Source organism: Rhinolophus sinicus, chromosome 14, assembly GCF_057876585.1.
Source record: "Rhinolophus sinicus isolate RSI-liver-muscle chromosome 14, RSI-T2T, whole genome shotgun sequence".
NCBI classification, from domain to species: domain Eukaryota; kingdom Metazoa; phylum Chordata; class Mammalia; order Chiroptera; family Rhinolophidae; genus Rhinolophus; species Rhinolophus sinicus.
In genome coordinates, this window is record NC_142514.1 from 139,374,061 (window position 1) to 139,396,300 (window position 22,240).

The following is a 22,240-nucleotide window of genomic DNA, read 5'->3' on the forward strand; positions in this document are numbered from 1 at the left end:
TGATGCCCCTCCCAGAGCACACTGAAGACTGGGTGCTGTGTCAGCTGTGGAACCCACTATCAAATGAGGTGGCTGAAGTCATGTTAGGAGCCCTGGAGTGACACCAGCAGAGTTCTTATCCTTGCTGCACGTTATCTTTGTTGGCGTAACCTCTCTGTGCCTCAGTTTCCTCACCTATTGAATGGGAATAATATAGGTACCTACCTTCTAGGGTTGGTATGAGAGTTAGGTAGGTTAATATATGTACAGCAGTTTGAACAGTGCCTGGCACGTAGTAAGTCCCCAATAAATGTTAGCTAATCATAATCTTATTTTCCCATCATGGCGCCAGGGGTCCCTCCACTGCTAAAAAGCTTCCTCCAGGAGCGGCTGGGGATCCACTTAGTTCGGAGGAAGATAGCGAAGGCTAAGCATCATATTTTGATGTCTCGGAAGGACTCGCGGAAGGTAAGGCTTCTGAGGCAGGACCCCCCAACCCCGGAGAGAGTGGAGCCTGTTTTCATGCGTGTAGACTAACCTGGTAATAGAGCTGCACTCTCCCACGAGGCTTGGAATCCCTCCACTAGGTTTGTAGTAGCAGCACTGTCTTCTCCGTTCCTTGCCCTATTAATACAGATATACCCAGGAGGGATGAGACGGTCCGTCAGAGAGACCCAAAAGGCAGAGTCTGGAGGAGGCTTGGATGTCATGGAGTCTGAACCCCTAAGTGTACAGAGAAACTGAGTCCCGGAGAAGGAGCTGTGGAGATGTGGGGAGAAATCAGTCCCAAGACCCAGGCATGAGCCTGGCTCCATCACTCTCCATAGCTGCCTGAACTTGGGCAAGCATTTCACTCTCCGAGCTTCAGCTTCTCCACTCGAAAACCTCTCAGAGCTGCCGAGCTGACTAGATGAAGCAACAGAGAGGAAAATACGTTAGAAGCTCCCAGGCCCGTACCAGTGCCAGGTATATACGTGGTGATCATGAATAGCTGTGCCAGGCCTAGAAGACACGTCTCCTGCCTGAGTCTTAGGAAGCATTTCCTTATGTGGAGAGCAGTCCGCTCGCTCTGTACATGCCCCAACGAGTGTCTCAGAGTGGCCTTCTGGAATGCCATAAAGTGGTGAAATCCTTCTCTGATGGATTTCAGGAATGTCTGTGAAATGCTCCTCCCTCCCGAACTTTAGTCTTCCTGGACTAGGCCTTCCTGGCACCAGAAGTTAAGTACAGGTCTTCCCTTGCCACCCGCTCTGCAGCCTGCCTCTGTCCAGCCAGGGTTTTTCTTGTCTGGCGCCCCCAGGAGACCAGAGCAGCACTAAAAGCCAGAAAAAGACAGAAATTCAAAGGGTTTCCCCCATTTTCCCCTGTTGCCTCCTCTAAGGATCCCAGCACCACCTCTCCCATCAGCCAGCTGGGAAGAGACACAAGCAGAGTGAGCCGGGCGCTAATACACAGCCCTCCTCCCATGTCTGGAGCACCGTGCCCAGTACTCTCTGAGCACGTCACATGTGCTGTCCCGTCAGCCTCACAGCAGACGAGCACACAGGTCAGAGAGGTGAAATAACTTGTTAAAAGTTAGCGTCAGGGCCCAGGGGACCTCTCACGGTCCGACTGATGAGTGGGAACACAAGTGCCAGCGGCCAAATGAGAAGCAAGTCAATGCTTTGTAAATGTAGGCAAACACCATCTAAGCTCCCCTGCAGGCTGGACAGAGACTGTGGCTACGCCCTCAGCTAGATGGGAGATGCCAGAGATGGGCTGGGTGGACACAGCAGACTCTGGGCCTTTTACAGTCAATCACACGGACGAAGGCTGCTGGCCGTCCCGCAGGCCCAGGCATGGACAGAACTGTGGGAAAATGGAGAACCTGCCAGGCAGGCCCAGACCCACCAACATGAAACCAAGAAGCTGTGCGAGCCCTTTGCGTGTGAGAACACAGGTGGAAGACAGAACACTGGATCAGTAATCCAGCTCATGGGGACACAGGCCCAGGGACTGTCGACCTTTGTCCTCTAGGCTACACAGTGATCCCTCGGGAAGGGGCTGGGAAGGTGGTGGTGGCACACACAGAGGGCATGCCCCCGGCACTCCACACACCTGTGAGAGCGAGGAATAACTGTTGCCCCTTCCCCATCAGGCAGCAAAGGGTGACACTTGGTGTTTTGGACGCTGTGGCGTGAGTTCTGAAAAACGACTGGGTCCTGAGGCTTCCAGTCTAAACACTAAAGTTTTACATATTTTAAAAAGGGAAACATTGCTTAGAAAACAGCCATCCTTTACACTTTTTAGTTTGTTAGGTACATTTGCAACCATCATCGTATTAGGGAGAACGGCAATATAGGCAGGGCAGGGTCTATTCTCCCATTTCCCGAGCAGGAGATCGAAGCTCACAGGATAGAACTGGATTCCGGCCCACATTTCTCTAACAACAGTGCTTGGGATCTTTCCACTACACTACACTGTCTGTCAAAGTAGAGGTATCAGTGGACAAATACCTTTAACAAAAAATAAAATCAACTAGGGAAGAGGAGAAGAACTAAGCCCAGCTGAGGGCCACTGAGCACGTGGCTCCCTCCTGGCAGCTGGGGCCCAGGAGGCAGGAAGGATGTCAGGCTTTTGCTGATTGAGGGAGCTGTGCGATTCAGCGGGAAAGAAGTGATTCCCTTGGTCCTGAACCCTGAGAGAGATTTGCCTTACGGCTGTTCATATAAGATGCAGGGACCAGCATCCTTCTAGAAAACACAGGCCCATCACCCCCGTGCCCTCCTGTGAGTCCCCAAGGAAAGGACACTGTGTTAAACCTTGATCAGAGGAATAGGGCTACTGAGGGCCCGAGTGATACGGTCAGGGGTGCAGAAGGAGGGCTGGAGCCCAGGACAGGAGGTGGCTAGTCCAGGCTCTGCCAATGAAGACCTGTGAGCTTGGACAGGTGACTTCTACCTCTCCGAGCCCATTTCCTCACCTATAAAATGAGGGTGACTATGCACCACGTAGTTGGAGGTATAAAAGACCATAGGTCATGCGCGGGGCACATCACAGTACCCAGCGAGTGTGATTTTGCTCCCTCCCTTCCCCTGTGAGCTCTCACCCAGCGCTCTGAGCACTATACACAGTGGCCTCAAGCCGGTGAGGTCCAGGAGGAGAGGTTCTGATTAGGAAGCAAACCAGCCCTTCTCCCATGACAGGTGCAAACCCAAGTCCCAAAGGTGCCAAAGCAGCCTCTAATTCTCCATCACCTACCTGTGACCACAATTGAGTCTCCCTCAAAGGAGATGCCCAAGTCAGAGCTGGCTGAAGAGCTACCCGCTGCCAGAGGCACTTCTCTGGCAGCCGAGATGCCCATCGACGGTCTGGACGGCCTTTCCCAGCCCCACGGGACCTTCGCGTCGCTTCCTCCCATCTGCTCTGACTCCACGGTGCACAGTGAAGAGACCATATCCCACCGGAGTGACACCGCCGGCCACCTCAGCTCGGAGCACCCATCAGACCAGGAAGTCAAGAGCACAGAGTCCGTCTTCTTGACCCAGGTGCCCGGCTCCGCCTGCCCCTGCCCACTTGTTCCAGCCCTCAGGCTCCTGCACAGCCCTCGGGTGGCCAGGCTGCTGTAGGCAGCTGGAAGCAAACACAGCCCCTGGCAGGGCCTGTAGGTCCCTTCTGGAAGCTCCACTGATCCATGGCTACTCGTAGGGACACCCATGGGGACAAGTCCTGGAGCTGTGGCTCAGACAGCACCTGGGCACTGGCGGGGGTGTGGCTCTGACCTGTTTTTGGAAGGGTTGCGCAGCCTCTGCTTGTCTGCTGAAGGTCACCTCGCTTCTGGGGATGCCTCTGACCCTGTGAACAGATGGATGAGACACGGTCCTGTCCTCAGGGTGTCCTCAGTTTCGGGGGGGATGGACAGGAGCAGTGCCTGCAGACCGTGCTGAGAGAGAAAACCAGGGCTGGGGGCCTAGAGGAACGGGGGGTGCCTCTGCCCCAGACCAGAGGAAGAGCTCAAATGAGATGAGCTTGGCAGGCTGCATAGGAGTAACAGGGTGAAGATGTGGGCAGCACGGGCATTCTGGGCAGAGGGAACAGCAGGAAGCAGGATACAGAGGAAGGGAATTAAAATGGTATGTGCAGAACATGAATGGTTCAGTGTCAGTGCAACATGTAGGCAAAGGTGAAATACAAGGCTGGGGGGCTTGGCAGGGCCCCCTTGAACTTTATTATTGTACCATTGCCCTCCCTGATCTCCCCACCTCCAGTCTTGCCCCTCCAATCTGCCAGATCTTTCCAAGATGTCCATCTGTCCACACATTTATGTCTGATTCTCTATCCATCCACCTCTTATATACTCCACAGATGACGTATAGTGACATACAAATTCATACAGTGTAAAAGCATCTTTGTGAACTATAACAGAACCTTTTTGGAATAAAACAGAGTATAAGCAAATAAGCAATAAAAAACAAAAAAATGAGAGTTGTATGAAAATGTGGACAAGAAAAGTCCAAGGGTTATTCTGTCACTCAAACATGCACATCATGGACTCATAATAGAGGTCTACTGCCAAAATGCAATTCTGAGCTTCCTAGCAGCCAAAAAGTAATCATACTTGAAAAAAACATAAAATCATTTTCTTTTCTTGCCTAATTGCCAAGGGTATAACCTCCAGTACAATGTTGAGTAGAAGTGGCAAGAGCAGACATCCTCGTCTTATTCCTGATCTTAACGGGAAAGCTTTTAGTCTTTCACCATTAATTATGTTATCTGTGGGGTTTTCGTAAATGTCCTTTATCAGGCTGAGGAAATTTCTTTCTATTCCTAGTTTGTTGAGTGTTTTTTATCATGAAGGGGTGTTAGATTTTGCCAAATGCTTTTTCTGTGTCTGTTGAAATGATCATATGTCTTTTTTGTGTCTTTTATCTATTGATATGGTGTATTACATTATTTGTTTTCCAGGTTATTAAACTAACCTTGCTTACCTGGGATAAATCCCCCTTGGTCATGGCATATAATCCTTTTTATATGTTGCTGATTCTGTTTGCTAGTATTTTTATTTTATTTTATTTTTTAGGATTTTTGTGTTTATATTCATATGAATCTGTAGTTTCCCTTTCTTGTGAAGTCTTTCCTTAGTTTTGGTTTCAGGGTAATGTTGACCTCAAAGTACAAGGTAGGAGTGTTCCCTCTTCTAATTTTTGGAAGACTCTGCGATGGATTGGCGTTCATTCTTCTTTAAATGTTTGGTAGAATTCACTACTGAAGCCATCTGGTCCTGGGCTTTTCTTTGTGGGAAGTTTTAAAATTGCTAATTCAGTCTCTACTTGTTATAGGTCTTCTTACTCAGTCATAAGTTTTAATTATGAGTATAACTACATCTCTACATGCAATATAGGGTTCATAAAGATGTTTCTTATAAAACCAATGGGGGTAGGCTAATTCAGTGTTCACGCACCCTCTTAAAACTTCCCCATGGCTTGCCGTCCATCCAGTGAGGATGAGGAAAATAAAAACGGAACAGACACCCTCAGCGTGGCACTTCAAGGCCCTTGCTGACCCGGGCCTGATGTATTGCTCCAGCCGCCTGTGTCTTCCCGGCGCCCTCCAGCGCGACCAGTGTTAAGTCCCCCTCGCTGTGTCTTACCTGCCGCCTTGCTGTAACAGCGTCATGCTGTCCCTTGTCTGCAAGTCCTCCTTTCTCATCACTTGCAGCCCACACCCCTCCCCCACCACTGCCGGGGATGGCTCTCCTGGTTCTGCAGGACTCAGCTCAGGCTGAGGCATCACTTCCTCCTCCAGGAAGCTTCCTGGCACCCCAGGCTGGGTTCGGGCTTCCTGTGGACTACCCCAGAATGCTTGTCACAGCATTTTTCAAGGCATATGGTCATTGTCTGTTTTCATGACCGCCTTCTCTCACCCCAGTCTTGCTTCTTGCCCTTCACAGGGCCCAGCGCAGGGATGCACATGGAGCTGATGCTGAGAAGCGTTAATGGAATGAATGAATGTATTTTTCTTCCTGAGCACAGGTGAATGAGCTGCCTTACTCCGTTCTCCAGAGGGATGATTCAGAGGTGGAAAAAGACCAAAGACCACCCCCATCCCCAGCGCCCAGAAAGGGAAAGAGGACACAGAGGAAGCTTCCATCTGCTTCCCTCCCCAGCAAGTACCATGGCTACGAGGAGCTGCTGACAGCCAAGCCTGATCCAGCCTTCACTGAGCCAAAGGGTATGTGAAGAGAATGGCTCCAAGGCAGGGCCTCTCCATGGCCCAGATCAAGTGAGGGCCAAGCCAAGGCTGGTACCTCTTCCAGACCAGAGCTGTCTTCTGTCTTCTGTCAGAGGGCCCCCGAGGGTGTCCTGCTTTGGAGCCTGGGGCTAATTGGCTTTGGGAAGCCACAGCTGTTCCAAGATTCCAGCCAGTCTGGGCCCAGCTCTGGCTGGAACAGTCTCTCTAGACGGGCCAGATTCATGAGCTCCTCACCAGCCCAGTTAAACCCCAAATTGAACCTCCAAAATCCTCCCTGTTTGGTTGGAGGCAAGGGAGGCAGCACCCTCTCTGAGCCCCTCATTTCAGATTGGTGTGCAAACAGTATTGGCACTTTCGCAGGAACTGGCATTCAATCTCTGCACTGTGCTTCCCCCCACCCCCGCCCTGAGGGTAATGGGGTTACATTAACCTATGCGATCAGCCCCTTTCCCCACTCCAGTGCTGTTTTGCCATTAGGATGGGTGCTTATAGGGGACCAGGAGTCACTGAAGGAATGATGGGACTTCTGATACTGCAGCAGATCAGGGAGCGACGTGGGGCTTCTCCTCCTTTGATCCAGGGTCACTATGGGATGGGCACTGCGGGAACTGGGGGAGGCACTGCGGAGGGGGAAGTGCCTGGCTGCACCTTGCCTTGCCGCCCTAGGAATCCGGAAGAACACCCAGGCCCTGCAGCGCATGCTGAAGCGCCCGCTCCTGCACCACTCGTCTAAGCCCAAGTGGGACACTCTTCAGAAACACCATGTTCCCAAGGAGAAACGGGTAAAACTGCACCTCACTGAGTGCACACATGGGCCTCAGGACCCCCACAGGTACAGAGGTGGCTGTCACCGTGGGGCCTTCCAAGGGCCATGCTCCCCCAGTGCCCCCAAGTGCTCCCCTGCCTGAGGACGTGAGGCCAGGAAAGTCTGAGCATACGACTGGGATAACACTCCCCTCTCTTACCTTGTCAGGCTCAGAGGATCCCTGTTCCGCGCCCATGGAAGACTCGAGCCCAGCTGCTGGATGACGTCCTCATTCGCATGCGGGACCCCCAGAACATTACAGAGGCTCCACTAGGTATGGCTCTGGCCCCCGGTCCTCAGCGGCCAGGACCCGAGATCTAGTTTACTCATCTGCTGGGATAAGGCAAAGGGCTTGTCTCAGAGCAGGGAGGGCTTTTCCCATGTGCAGATGGAGAAACTGAGGCCTGAGTGAGGCGAGGAGTTGCCTGGAGATACACACAGCATGTCACAGACTGGAACTAAGGCTTGAGATACAAGCGGGAGGGGACGCTGCTGGCTTCCTAATGTCCCAAGCTGCAGGCTATTTTTCAGTCCCCTGAACGTCCTTCCCCACCTCATCCCACATTCCGGGGGTCCTGGATCCAGCTGGGTGAGACCTAGAGCGATCCTGCTGCCCCTCCGGCTTCTCTCCCTGCAGGAGCTGTCCTGCGCCCGCGGACAGAGCGGCGGCTGGTGAACCAGAGGCAGTACCTGGAGGCCAAGCGGCTGCTGAAGGAGTTTCAGGAGCGCTACCGGCAGCTGGTGCGCTGCTCGCTGCGGACGGTATTCGCGGCCACAGCGCCGCCCCCTGCCCGCCCGGCCCTGAGCGAGGGCCGGCCTAAATTCTGCCGCTTCCTCCAGTTCATGGATGAGTTCTGCCAGGAGCCCACGGCTAGTGATTCAAAAGGCTAGAGCTGTGTACAGGGCCCTGTGCGCCGCCGGGCCTGCGCCCCACGCCCTCCCCGGGGGTTCCGCACCCTCAACCGCCCGTGTACCCTTGACGGCGCCTCGGCGCGGCTGGGCTGGGCTGGGCCTGGGCCTCGGAGCTCAGCTCAGCCTTGCGGGCTGGCCGCAGAGTAGGGAGCCTGTCAGGACCTCCCCTCCCCAGGCCCTGCAGGACCCAGCGCCTGGCCCAGCAGCAATAAAGAGTGGGTGCAGAGAGCAGGTAGCCTACGTTCTGTCTTGGCGTCTGGGCCAGGCCGTCACACTGGGGAAAGATCCTGGGTTGATGCGCCTCCCTAGAGGCTGTGGGAAACCTGCCTGAGTCACACGAGTCCAACCCAGCTGTGTGAATCGCTAGGATGGAAAACGGAGTGGATGGAACAGGAGAGGAGCACAGAATCTAAGGCTCAGAGGTGTTAACTAACTCACCCACAGCCGGTGAAGTGTGTGTGTGTTGGGAGGGGGTGGCAAAATTGAGGCCATCGAGCCCCAGAAAGGGTGTTCTTTCTTATGGGCAGCTTTCCATTGTGAGGGCAAATACGGGGAGGGGGAAGAGAGGATTGGGAATTCCCTTATCAGATAGCCACGGCCAAGAAGTTGGGACAGCCGAGTAGAGGCCTTACATGGAGTTTTCCCAGGTCCTCTAATCTAGGACACAAACTGAAGTCTCAAATGCAAACACCATGGGCTGTGGCTCGAAAACACACCCTAGGGCTGTGCAAGGCCAGCCCCTGCTCGCAGTAAGTAACGTAGTTATGGCCAAGGCAGCCTGTGGGGTTGCCCCATTCTCGCTGCTGCAAGGGAGCTGGGGAGGCCACGGGCTGAATTCCAGAGACGGATGCTGCACATAACCCTTGCTCCTGAGGCTGCTCTCCTGGAGCTGCCTACAGCGCTGACCTGAGAGCAGGCCTGCAGTTCCCAGGGTCCAGGAAGCAGTGGCACAAGGATTAAGGATCCTCAGCAAAACACAAACTCCCACAACCTAAGTTGTAATTAAGGTGATTATAGAAATATAGTCTTGTAGCCACAGATCTAACAGAAGCATGGAGTATATGCCATATTTCGAGTGTGAGACTCTTAGGACACAGAATATTTGCATACTGTCATACTCAACCACACTCTCACACCAGTGGCCAGTTCAATATTTACCATACCAGACACATACACATATCCAGTTACACAGTCATATCTCACTCATTCACACAGGCACCTGGACAGGAGTGACTCACAGCGCACTCCAGTGCAGGGGCATATTGCTGACTCACCACCATGGATCTCCTGGGGCCCCAAACCACCTTTCCCTGTCAGGAAGAAGAATCCACCCCAACTTTCATACTGTAAACCTCACTAGTTTCCAGTTCTGGCGAAATGGACTGTTCCCTTCAGCCAGAAACAAAACACTATCAAACCATAGGCTCTCAGGCCCAAGAGGCTCCTGGGAACATCCTATCCCAACCTCAAGGCAGGAAGCACCTGGCAAACTCCACAGCAGACCATTAAGTTCCTGCTTGCGCATCTCATGCCAGGGAGCTCATTCCCTCCAAAGGCCGTCCCCTCCTTTGTTGGGAAAGCTATAGGACAGTTTTAGCCATTGGGCTAAGCTGTTTGCCTAAGTCCCTCGATAGTCCTAGCTCTGCTTTTTGGTCAAGAGTATATCTCTCTCTGGCCACAACCGTTCACCGATAGGAAAATATCCTACAGAGGCTGTCCTTATCCAGGACAAACACTTAAGTTTCTGTTATTCCACGCAGCATACCATCTGAATAAATGGATTGCCTCGCCTAGGCTTGGGTTTTCCCCTTACTCAGGATACCTAGATGCGGTGCTCCAGCTGTGTCCAGTGCACCACACAGCCCCACTGCCCACTCCCTTCTCTGGATGGGACATTTTTATACAGCTGAACATTTTATTTGCCTCCTTATTCTTAAAACCAATGGCATTATCCCTTTCGGTTTTATTAAGCCTTTATCTGCTGACTACTATCAGAACTGCTTTCCCTTTTTTATACTTGAAATTGACCTTTGATATCTGATGTAGGGTTTTTTACATTTCATCTCATAGCCTCAGCCTGGAGTTCTAGGCTGCCAGAATCATTCTGCATTCCTGATATTAATAATTTTCTCCATCTTGGAGGCTGTTTACAGAGTGTAGAGCTGGCCCCTTTTCCCTCATGTAGAACCAAATCATGTCAGTGTAGACCTCCCAGGAAGGAAGCCCCTAGGAGGCTACACAGTGACTGCTACTCATCTAGGAAGACCTAGGTGAGACCACATAGGAGCTGATGTTTCTTACTCATTTTCAGCCTCAGCTCAGGTAGTGTGTCCTTGAACTCATCTTGAACTGAAGTGGGCTTTCCTTTTTTGTGACCCAGTCTCACCTCATTGGGCATCATACTGCATTGTACCAAATAACACCTCTGGTGCTCAGCCCAGGGCCTGAGTCCGGGAAGCACTCAGTAAGACTGAACGAATGTGTAGGCATACTGGGGAACAGCTCAGGCCCGCTGTCTTAAGGGGAGTACACAGCTGTGGCTAAGGCCAGTGCTGGGCGTGCTCCCACGCGCACTACCTTGGCATTCCCTTAAAACCACCACATTCGAATCAGTAAGAAACAGCATTCCAACCCGCCTGCTGTTTTAAGGCAAAGTATCAGACTCTTCACTCCCCCACCATCCCATACAGTTGAATTGTTGCATCTCTGGAAGGCATACATTTATCTGTTGTATCCAGTTCTTTTCTATATCAGGAGTAATCCACACTGTCACATTCCCAGGGTTCAATTTTCACTCCTCTCTCTTAGTTACTATATGATATAGGACAGTTCATTTAACCTTCCCAGTAGCATCCAGGGGGTTTTCAATTTCTGTGGGTCCTTCTGGTGTTTAAAAACAGTTGCTCGGTTTCCTGAGTTTTGTGCTTTTGAAGAGACGTGGCCTAGTCCTCGTCTCAGTGAGTAAAGCCTCAGACTACGTTTGTCAAATGAACCAGAATTGTTAACTAATCAGGCCTTTGGGTGGTACCCACCCTCCCTGTTGCCAGGACAGTCACTCCCTCTCTCCAGGACGTCTGATCTGCCATTAGCTGCTCAAATGCTCAAACCCCCTCCCCCCCATCCCCAAGACTGGTTCTCACGCAGAGCCCACTTCCTTCTTCCTTCTCCATAAGCAGATGGAAAGCTGGCTGCCACACTCTTCTGAGCCTTCTCCAATCTTCTAACAAGAGGAAACCATTAGAAATAGTTTCTCCCACCACCGATTCTTCAAAAGTCTGTATCCATTTTCCTAGTCATTTATCCAAGGTACCAGTGATGGCCCAGGGAGAGCAGGACGTGGCCACAGGAGAACTAATTGAGATGCAGATGTGCCTCAGATTCCTTGCTACCTCGACACCTCCCACCCTCAACGGAGCGTCATCTCTTCAGCCCTGTCAGGCCCAGTCTGGGAGAAAAGCCAATCCAGAAAGTAACTGGCACTACTGTTAGCCAAGGCCAGGGGAGGAAGATGGCACCACCCTGAGGCTGATCTGAGTCAGGGCAGCGGAAAAAGCAATCAGTGGCTTTGGAGTCAGAGGACCCAGCGTGCAGGCAGTCAGGGCCAGTTCCCCATCCGTGAGGGCCACCACTTTGACCGTACCAGATCATAAGGGAATTAATGAGTGTGGTATGTAGAGCATTTTCTGTTACTTTACAGGCCAAGGGACAATCAAATTTCTGTTCTTGTATGTGTGACTGGGTGCGTGGTTTCTTGCACATCATTTTAACAACCCTCCTTTGAAAAAGCTTGGGCCAGGTGATTTCAAATGTGCCCCAAGTGCTGGTTTACCATGTATGGCACGGACTCCTACATCAGTCCTTCAAATCAGTTTTACAAGTTTAGATGGAACAGGGATACATTTGTTCTCTGTTGGATGAGAAATTGACACCAAGGGGTTTTGATGAGATGCTGAGCAATGGTTCCAAAGAAGGTATTTTTAAACCTCCAACATTCTGAGTCCAGTGTAATGGGCAAGGACAACGTCATCCTGTACATTTGTTCTTTACTCAAACTTGTTCTTCATGCTGTCATTAGAAGAATGGTTGGATAGAACAGCTGTAAACGGGAAATAAACTTAGAACTCAAAAGACGTAGTTGTACACTATGGAAAGAAACCCCACCCCACCTCATTTCTCCCGTCATTCTGATGCCGCAGCAACACATTCCAACACGGGGCATTTCCCAGAGCAAAGAGCATCAAATACCAAACACACATGGTCTAAGCTCAGCCCAGATTTGCCCGACATTCTGTAGAACAATCTTCTTCAGAAAGCTCTACAGGGAGAAGACTGTGGCTAGAAACAGAACATTCACTTTCAGGAGTTTGCTTCACAGTGTTCTCAACGTGGGCCTCTCCTCAAGCAGGTAAACCAGATTGAAGAATTCACTTTGGTCCTGTTTGTATAAACAACACACCATCCCATTTGACTTCATGCCGTTTCCTTTTTAGCAGAAGCATCCCTGGCAGGGTTTGCCCTGTACTGAGTCCTCTGTCAAAATGCTCTTTATGATGAATGAGTCTGGGTGGAGGTGGCCAACAGTGGCAGTCAACAAGGACCCAGGCCCCTTCTCCAATTCTAATTGGATGAATAGAATCAATATATAACCCATTTGCTATTTCTAGGTGGCAGGGGAAAGGGCCCTACAAACAACTGTGTCTGTACAGAGAACTGAGAGGCACCAGCACATCAAGTACTCCTCCCCAAAATCCACTCGTTGGCATTTAAGATAACCACCTTTTCCTTGCACAGTTATCCAGTCTCTCATTAGGACTCTAAGTGTTTTTCTGCTGGAGGCTAAGGGTTAAATCCACTGAGGGAGAGCCGCTGCTCCCACTGGTGGCACAGCTTGGGGGGTGGGCAGGGCCAGCAGGGGAGAGTCTGACAGCTGCCATCTGGAGCCAGGGCCCAAAAGCCCCTTTAGAGCTCTAACTGCTTCGTCTGTGAGGAGGAGTGCGTTGCCTGTTTTTACCCCTTAGTAGAGGAAAGGAAAATGAGCAAGCCTGGCCTTACCTTGGCTTTGTCCCACCTAGTTCTTGATTTAAGACACCAGAAAATGTAGGGAGGGAGCCTGCTCCACATTTGAGCTTGCCTCCCACACTTACTGACAAGACGTTAAGGAAGCATTTACTCACAAAGCAAAGTGTGTAAATATTTTTCTTAGGAAGAAAAAAAAATACTGATAATACATAGAACAATGTGCACATAGTCTTGGCACTTTTCCTTCATCCAATTTAACCAATCTCTAAACGGGTGACCTCTGTATATCTCTAAGTTTCTTTTTCTGTAGAACAATCTTCAGAAAGTTACAGTGGATAATAATCATGTAAAAGATTCATTTCTGGATCATCTTTGGAGAAAAATCTATTCAGCAGCCTCTTTCCCTAGAATCCCCCTCCCCCGCAAAAAGCAGACGTGCTTTTTCATTGAGTCCCAAGAATTTATAAGCAACTATCTTCACTTCTAAAAACCAGGCCAAAAGACCACTCTCCAGGTTGAAGGAAAAGGCTGGCCGATAAAGATTTAAGTCCCTAAGGAGTTCTTGATTTTCAAAGAAAAATGAAGGGCTGGGTGGGTTTAACACTTGGTAGTTAAAATGACTGTTCCAATCAACATATACCACTTCCCGAGATTTCACATTCACACTGCTCACGCTATAGGGGTTTCCCCAACCTGGGTGTGTATTCAGGGGACACAGGTACATTTTTATTCTAATTGAAAAAATCAGAAAGAAAAGCCGTTGAAACAAAAAACCTCCTAAATCATTTGGGTGTCCCCCTCATTATTAAACTGTGTGTGTGTGTGTAACTTAAAGAACTATTTATTCCGACCCTAGAAAACTATAGTGAAAAATAGGGCACAGGGCACTGAACATCAAGTTCCTAATCTCTTAAAAGAAGGGCAGCAAAGGGGAGAATTTGACTTAGATGATTTCTGTGCCCGTTCCAACTATGTAACATTTTGTGATTATCGTCCAGCCTTCAGTTTTTCTTTCCTTCCTCTCCCGCTGGCCTTCCATCTCAATGAAAAGCCAGGCAGGAAAAAGGAAAGGAATCCCACCCAGGTTGCTACTGGCTTAGTTGAGAGGTCTGACTGGGGAAGCAGTGAGGAGGCTACAGAGTTGAGATGTGGGCCTCCCCTGACTGTACGGGTGACCCACAACCTGCCTCATTTCTTGGGGCTTCTGGAGTTTGAGAGAATTCATTCTCCTCTGGTAAACTTACTTAGGAAATGGAGAGTGGCATTGCAATCAAATCGACAACACTGATGAGATATCTAAAACGTTCAAGGCGGCCTGCTCGGCGCTGGACAGGACCTCGAACGGGACCCCCCAAGATCATCGCTAAGTGGCCTTTCCTAAGACCATGAACACACCCTCCAGCAACATATACATTCAAATACATTCCATGGGACATTGAGCTCCACAAGAGCCGGACTGTCCTTTCCATGTCCGTATCTCCACGACCCCACATAAGGTTGGCACAAGTTCGAAGCTCAGGAAATGTCTGTCAAATGGAACAGAAAGGACGAACAGCACAGCCTTCGGTCATCGGCTTCACCAGTCAAGCACAGTGGCAGCTTCCCACTTGAGTCAGTTTGTCAGTTTGTCATCATACAGCAATTCATTAAGCAGCTTTAATCTCTTAAGGGCATTTTTCTTGTATGAACAAAAAACACAGAGAGAAGGCATTCACCACTGGTGCTCCCTCCGGGCAAAAATTTAAAAATTAAAATAAGAAAAATAAATGAAGCCACTTACAAAAGGTTTTCCTGGGAAGCCTCAGCCAAGAATTAACCTTATAAAAAGAGGCAATTCTATGAAAAGGGCCAGGGGCTGCTTACATACTCCCCTGATTTGACACCAACCCAACAGGCCCAGATGACTTCTTCCAGCAGATACAACTGACGGAGTCATGAATCCCTTCCCCAAGCGTCTTCCCACCCTAAGGATAAGGGCTGAGAATCCCCCTCTCAGGGCACCACATTTCTTAGGTTTCTCATCAGAATGACCTCTATCCTCCAACCTCTCATAACTTCTCCTTTAATAAGAAAAAACAAAGAATGCATACACAGAAGGAACAGAGTTAGTAGGACATGGGAAATTTGTGTGGTGAATCGGATTCCAATGATTTGTGAGAAATATGTTTGTTTTGTTAAACAGTGCATCTCTCATTCTAGCTCAGAAACTCTCCCCATCATTCTATTTTCCTTCCTTGTCTCCTTTTCTCCAAAGAATTCATGTCAACAACTCCATTTGTGACCAACTTCACAATCAAGCGACAAGAGAGGGATATTTTTCAGAAAGAAAATGTGTTCAGGTTTTAGTTATTAAGTGTGGGAAGAAGCATCTTAAAATACAGATAATACCTTAGTGGTTTTTTTCCTCCTCCAAAGCCAAGCAGATTGAAGATTAAGCCTCCTCCTCTTCAACCTAAACTGCTCTGCCTATGTCTGAAGGACTACTGCTCAGCTGGAAGTTTGGAAAACAACTGTCAATGCCGTTGTAGGCATCACAGCAGATGCAAGGGGGAAAGTCAGCAAGCTGGAGCCAGAGTTTGGAATATACGCTTTAACAAGAAGCAGCTCTTCACTCTGCACCTGAAGCTAAAACTTGTAGCTACTGCTATGCAATTTCTTAAAATGAAAGTATTACTTTGGGGAAATATTTAAAATATATATCTTTTCTATTAAAAATATTTATCTTTTTTTCCATAAACAAAAATCAGTTCCAACTGAAAAGCGTTTTTGTGTTTTTTTCCCCAAATTACTGGAGATATAGAAAAAGGTGGCAAGTGGAAAAATAAGTGTCTTTGCTACTACCACTGAGACTAGCCTCCCAGTACTATTTACTAAGATCGAAAAGGAATGGTATGAAATGGTAGTAACTGATGTTTTCTCTAAGGGCATTTATATTATAAGTCACCCTCTCCGTCCTCTGCAGACCAGTGCCAACCCTTCTATCTTGGCACCACTATGCCCTCCAACAGCCTTTAGAGGGCATATGTTGCTGGTAGGACCTAGAACTGAAGTGGTGCGAATATGAAGTAAGGAGACTGATGTATGTTTTTCAAACATACATCTGCACGTGTGCACGCACAGACACAGAGAACACAGAATACATACATTCAGGTGAGGGACACTCCCCACCAAAGCAGTCACTAAGGAGGTTCCGCGGACCTCAATGATCACCACAGTGCTGACGACTTCTCTGGAACTTCTCTCTCGGAACTGTTCAGGAGCTGCCAAAAAAAATGGCTCTGACTACTTCAGAGCTGCACCTCATTTAGGACTCCAAACCCTCTTACTAACCTACCTTCTCTTCTAGAGGCTTCACATAGCATCTGACTAGTTTCAAACTTAAAGTTCTCCTAGAACCCCAAAAGATTAAAGATTTGTTCAGAGAAGGGAGGTAAATCTCCTGAGAAGAAGCAAAAGAAGGTGAAGGAGTAAATCCCTAGTGACCTTGATCAGTGAGTCATTGTTCTGGATCTCAGCTTCTGTCTTAATAAGAGGAAGAAGTTGGAATTGATGACCATTAAGGTCCCTTCCAGTTCTAACGTTTGAGGAGTCTATGCTTCTAGACTTTGAGGGCAGTTTCAGAAATATTTTCACCAATGGCAACATCATTGGAAAAACTATACAGTATCACCTGCTGGGGGCCGCTCAAGGGGGACAACACACACTGGGATATATAAGCTCTGAAAGGTTTGTTAAAATGCCAGTCACAGGACTTTATAGTAACAGCTTGTACATGCACAGGGAATGCCAGCCCATCTGAGACTCCTGATAATCAAACCTTAATCCCTATTCTCAATGAGCCCAGACGGGCAGAAGCACCAAGCACCACCAGGGGTGCAAATGACACATGGTGTCAGCTGCTAAGGAAAATAAACCCCAAAGGGCCATGGGACTGAATTTACCAGCTGCATCCAGCTAGATACCTTGTTTCCATAGTATGGAGTTCCAGCACTGTTCTTGCCTGACTTCTGGGCTAAATTTTTGGATTTTAGATCAACATTGCAGATAACCCTTGGCCACGTGGAGAGTAACAATGATTTCCAACTGTTCTTTATCTCAGAGGGTGGAATCCCCAGGAAAACAGAAGGCCGTAAACTGTGGGGGTGGCGATAAATGTACAGTATTATGACTATACTTCCAGTCCATCTCAATTATCTGCATGTAGATTCTGCATAATAGGGTCTCAATGCCAAGCCGGCTTTCCCCAGGCTCCACTGGCACGCCCTTGGGTTGCAGTCCATTACGGCAACCTGTCAGTGTGGAAAAGCCATGGGATCTGTTGTCAGGAGACCCGGCGGTCAGTTTGGGCTGTGCCACTTAGCACGTGAGAAAATCTAAACATCTGCACTGCAGTTTCATCATCTAAAAACAGGGCTCATCCCACTTACATCTTCGGTCCCCTGGGAAGATCAAATTAAACAATGGCTGTGAATATGGTCTGTCAACTATATAGCATTAATCAAATGTTATTTTTTAAACAGGAAATGTAAGTTAACTTTTGTAGAAGCATAAACTCAACTGATTTCATTAGATATATTTACTTGTGGCAAGGGTAAGGAGAAGGGGGAACATAACCTTTCTGGATCTGCCGGAGAACTAGACTAGGTCCACTTCTTTGAAAAAGATGAAACTCATTTTTATCTGCAAGGCTGATTTAAAAAAAACACACCCCGTTGGAAGAAGTCAGGAGGCCCACCAGTTTGAGAAGGTATCCATCCCCTCTTCCCGCCACCATTTCTAACCCTTGCCATCGTGCTCCTGAGTCTCGTTCCAGGTGGGTGCTGCCAGGTTTGGCCCAGAAGCCCTCAGGCATGGGTCACTTAGAGGGTGGGGAGGACTCCGGCCCTGGGTCCCAGGGAGACAGAGGTGGTTTCCTCGGATACAGCCCACGAAGGCCCTGGCACCTCTCAGAACCACATAAGACAGTGTTTTGCCTTTCGAAGAAACCCAAAGTGAGAACACTCAGCTCCTCAGGATAAGTGATCAAGCCCGAAGACATCTTACAAATAGGTAACACTATTCACTGGGTGCTACTTGGCCCCGGCCATGCTGCTGGACCGTAAGAGATACTGGTCCACGCTCCCTTTCCGCCGGCTCACAGTCCGCCTCTCATTGTCAAACATGCGCTGCAGCTGCAGAGCCAGCCGGCGGTCCTCTTCCTCCTGCTGCAGTTTCTGCTCCATCTCCCGCAGCGCCGGGTCTGCTGGGGCCAGACCCACCTCCCCGCTGCTCTGCCGCAGTTTCTTAAGGGAGCCATTTTGTTCCAAGTGCTTGGTCTTACAGTGTCTTTTCCGGCCCCGACGCAAGGAGGGCAGAGGCTCTTCACCTAGGTTGTCCGCCAGAACACCGTTCGGTAGATCAAAATGATTGGCTGTCTTCAGCTGTTTCCTTGTTTTGAGGACCCCACCCAAAACACTATTTTTGGGTAGCACTGAATTAACTGTCGAGGCTTTCGTGGCTGTGCTTATACAGGTTTTGTCTAACTTGGCATCTGGGGTTGACCCTGACCCTTCAAACTGCTCTCGCTCCAAAGAAGGTCCACGGGCTCCCACTCTGAGTTCTGAAGAACAGCAGGTTTCCGATGGGACCTCAGTGCTCCTTTTGCTGTCACTGCCCTGTTCTGCTTTCGTTTGGCTAACAGAGGGGCAGTAATCCAGGTCAGTGGGGGTGGGTGCAGTGTACTCCGAGAGTACATGCCCACTGGACAGTTTTGTACTTGAAGCCAGAAGTGGCTTCTCCTTGCTAGAATGCGTAACTTCAGAGACTAGTAAGTCTTCCCCCGTTTCTGGAGCCAGGGAGGTGAGGGTGGCTTTTGAAAGGGTTTTTTTGATCTGCCGCTCCTGAAAGATCTGTTCCCACTTTTTGAGGATCCGAGGACTGGCCTCATAAGAAGTCTGCTTCTGTAGGCTCCTGTTCAGGTTGCGGGGTGTTGATTTGATGATGAGGGGGCTTAGCACGCGGCCATCAGGGAGTCTCTTGGGAGGGGTACATGGGGAGCAGACAATGGGCTTGAAATGGTTGAGTTCTTCGGAAATGCTGTCGTTGCTCTCAGGGCTGATGGAGCGCTCCGGCTTGTGCAGGGAGGCCAGGGACGAGAGCGAGCTGAAGGGCAGGCGCTTTTCAACGGTTAAGTCGGGGGCAGAGAGGCAACGGTTGTTTTGAGTGGACAGGAGGACACCAATGATGGGGTTGGAGGTTGGGGTTATAGTTGTGACCTAAAAGAGATTGAAAAGATTATACATACGTGTGTGTGTGTGTGTGTGTGTGTGTGTGTGTGTGTTCATAATTCCTTCAGAATGGTATAGGGAAGAGGGAGGGGGAAGGGTAATAAAAGCGATACAGGGTGATGCTGACCTAAGAAATAGGGGAAATCCCTAACCTAGAATGTATACCATTGACAGAAATTCCTACACACTTGAAACAATTAATAAAATTGAAAGTCTATAGGAAAAACACTCATCTGGAACTTTTGAAAATGTTCTTCTGCAAACCCTCATGCCACCCATCTGTCTAATTCCAACTCTCTTCCTTCACATCTGTTTGTACAATTCTGCAGCATAATTGGCCTGCCTGGGACCCATTCCACCTCTTCTTGTCTGGATGGTTTCTTTGGTGGCCCTGGGCAGGAGGTCATGGGACGGACGGAGAGCCCTGGAAGCCTGCATGTGACTATACCTTGGCTTTGCTGGCTGGGGCTGCTCTGAGTCTGCTCTTTGCTCTGTCCTGGGCAGTGTCACTGCAGCTCTGACTCCTTTCCACCTTGGAATTTAGGTTCCTAAAAAAGAATAAATAAAAGACCAATAGTCAAAAGTAGCCCAGGTATGAGCTAAGGGGGGGAATAACCAATCTCTTCTGCACTTTCAAAGCCGCACACCAAGAAAGACAATTCCCTTGGGCAACTACAATAGAAAATGAGTTAATTTATTAACAAAACACATTCTAAGAACAAATCCTGTCAAATGAGAGAGTTCTCCACAGGGGACATTTGGTTTAAGCCTTTGTTTCCTGCAGTTGGTCTTGTGGCGTTTAAGCAGATCTACTGCTTAAACGCCACAAGACCAACTGCAGTTTTGCTCATGATTTGAGAGATGGAGGGATACTTCCCTTCCTTAATGGGGTGGATACAGTGTTAAATCACCTTTGGAAACAACAGGTGTGTTTTTTTCCCTCCAAATGTCTCCCCAAACAATCTAAATCAGCCATGAAACAAGTATTTAAGTACTTACAAAACACACAGCGGTGCACTGGATTTTTATGTGGGGAGTCAACATTCAATGTAGTCTCTCCCTTAATCCATTACATTTGAGCTTCCAAAGGCCTAAATCCTGGCGATTTAAGAGATTTCAAGAACACATGACTTGTTTTGCCTTATGCGTGCATGACATTGTGACTTTATAACCCAAACCGAATCCCACAGTACCTGTGTTATAACCTTAATCTTACTGGGTAAGAATTAGGTGCGGCTGGCTGTCACCTGCCCCACAGGCTGTAAGCAGGAATTCCTGGTTATCCCATTACTCACCTTTGTTTTCTACTCCCGAACTCTTGCTTAATACCCGTCTCGTGTATTCTCACCAAAATAGTGCTTTTGCAAAGGCTTGCAACTGATCTATACCTGTGTTGCAACTCTATTCAACAAGCATTTATCCTCCACTTTCTATAAGCCAGTCACTGATGAGTACTGTCTGGGCACTGAAAACACAGAGAAGAGCGTCTGGGTTTTCAAGGAATCAGAGTCCAGTGAGGCACACAAATAAATAATTCAACACAACACAGTGAAAAGGTACCACACAAAAAGTGTGCCTAGAAAACAGATTGGCATAAAAGAGGGAGTTGGTAATTACCAGGGATGGGATGAGAGTAGAGGTGAAAGAGCTCTTCTGTGGCATTGGTATTTTGAAGGATAAATAAGAATTTGCCAGAAGTCAAGGTGGACACATAGCCATGCATATGATCTCAAACAGAAGTTACTTCCTCGAATAGTTCTAGCATATTTAGCTTTGAAATGGAATACATCATATCTATTTTTTTGTAGCAAAAGACTTTTAAAGGATTGGCTCAGAGAAAACTTATAAAGGAGAAAGTGGTGGCCAACCTACATCACCTGTCTGCATTTTACCAAGAAAATTCAACACTGAGCCTAAACAAATAATGTGAGCGTTGTAATACCTAGTGGAGGTGCACGCTGGAGCAGGTAGGAAACTTCAGTATCACCCTATAAAGGCAGCTGCTTAGAAGTCAGGCTGGTTTGCATTTTACCTAGAATAGTACTGAAATCCAGTTGCATTCCCAGAACTCACACGAATTCTCAGTGGAGTAAGCCACCCAGAAGTGAACTGGATGGCAGATTAAAATGCTGGGGTGAATAACATATATTTTGGGTCAAGAGGAATGAATCAAGCTGAAAGAGACAGCACTTTTATTTCAAATACATGGTTTGTTTGGCATGATTCCATGGGAGAAACAGGTGGATACTTAGAGGAAAAGATTTTCTGATCAACCTAAGAAAAAACTTTGTAACTTTCAACAGTCAGAGCAGTTCACTGATAGCTGCCTTGGGAGGCACGGAGCTCCATGTCATTAGAGATGTTCAAACTATAAGGCTGGATCTATACTCTAAGCTCTAAACATTCCACAAGAATTAGCTTAATATAATTTTAACAAACAGGCTACGATCCATGTTGTCAGCAGTAACAGAATCAAATTTAAAGACATTGGCAACATGCCCTAGTTATCAGATGCACACATGACAACCACCTTTTGCTGGGGAGAACCTCTGCATATACCCCCTAACTCCACTCCGGTGAAAGAAAAGGCGCAGGAAGGAAACCCACACTGACGGCACTGAAGCACAACAAAGACACCAAAGTCGTTTCTGATGAGTTAAAATCTTTTTGGGGAACCTCGGTAGGGCTGAAACTGTCACTGTCTCTTCTGTTCATTTAGTCACCAGATTTTACTGAGCACCAACTCTGTGCAAAGCACTAGAGCCAGACTGACGAGAGAATAATCCCGACCCACAGGAGCATCCGGTCACGAGGTCCACGGCACCACAGCGCTCAGCTGCTGCAGGGGAGCTCCACTCGCCAAGAGTTTTCCTCTGAGAGTTCTAGATACCCCGTTTCCCCGAAAATGAGACAATCAGTTCTAATGCGCCTTCTGGAGCAAAAATTAATATAAGACCTGGTATTATATTATATTAATTATATTATATTATACCCAATCTTATATTATAGGAAAATAAGACCGGGTCTT

General features: G+C 48.6%; 2 protein-coding genes across 8 annotated transcripts in view; one reads left to right on the forward strand and one right to left on the reverse strand.

The window, feature by feature from the left end:
• Nucleotides 1-8,158, forward strand: part of XRRA1 (X-ray radiation resistance associated 1) — a 52,946-nt gene extending 44,788 nt beyond the window's left edge. For 6 of the 7 annotated variants that reach the window (XM_019744366.3, XM_074335766.2, XM_088791563.1 and 3 more), the window contains 6 exons: nucleotides 332-447; nucleotides 3,165-3,506; nucleotides 5,991-6,189; nucleotides 6,877-6,992; nucleotides 7,184-7,289; nucleotides 7,653-8,158. In XM_019744366.3, coding sequence (XP_019599925.3) covers nucleotides 332-447; nucleotides 3,165-3,506; nucleotides 5,991-6,189; nucleotides 6,877-6,992; nucleotides 7,184-7,289; nucleotides 7,653-7,906 — 1,133 coding nt within the window. In that variant the 3' untranslated portion in view covers nucleotides 7,907-8,158. Of the gene's footprint in view, nucleotides 1-331; nucleotides 448-3,164; nucleotides 3,507-5,990; nucleotides 6,190-6,790; nucleotides 6,993-7,183; nucleotides 7,290-7,652 lie in introns of those variants that run through there. The other variant, XR_016018742.1, reaches the window with a different exon arrangement.
• A 4,949-nt stretch (nucleotides 8,159-13,107) lies between these two features.
• The window catches only part of RNF169 (ring finger protein 169), a 76,524-nt gene continuing 67,391 nt past the window's right edge, over nucleotides 13,108-22,240 (reverse strand). The window contains exons 5-6 of the mRNA XM_019744406.3: nucleotides 19,661-19,760; nucleotides 13,108-19,200 (exon numbers count right to left, since the gene is read on the reverse strand). Coding sequence (XP_019599965.2) covers nucleotides 18,016-19,200; nucleotides 19,661-19,760 — 1,285 coding nt within the window. The 3' untranslated portion in view covers nucleotides 13,108-18,015. The remainder of the gene's footprint in view (nucleotides 19,201-19,660; nucleotides 19,761-22,240) is intronic.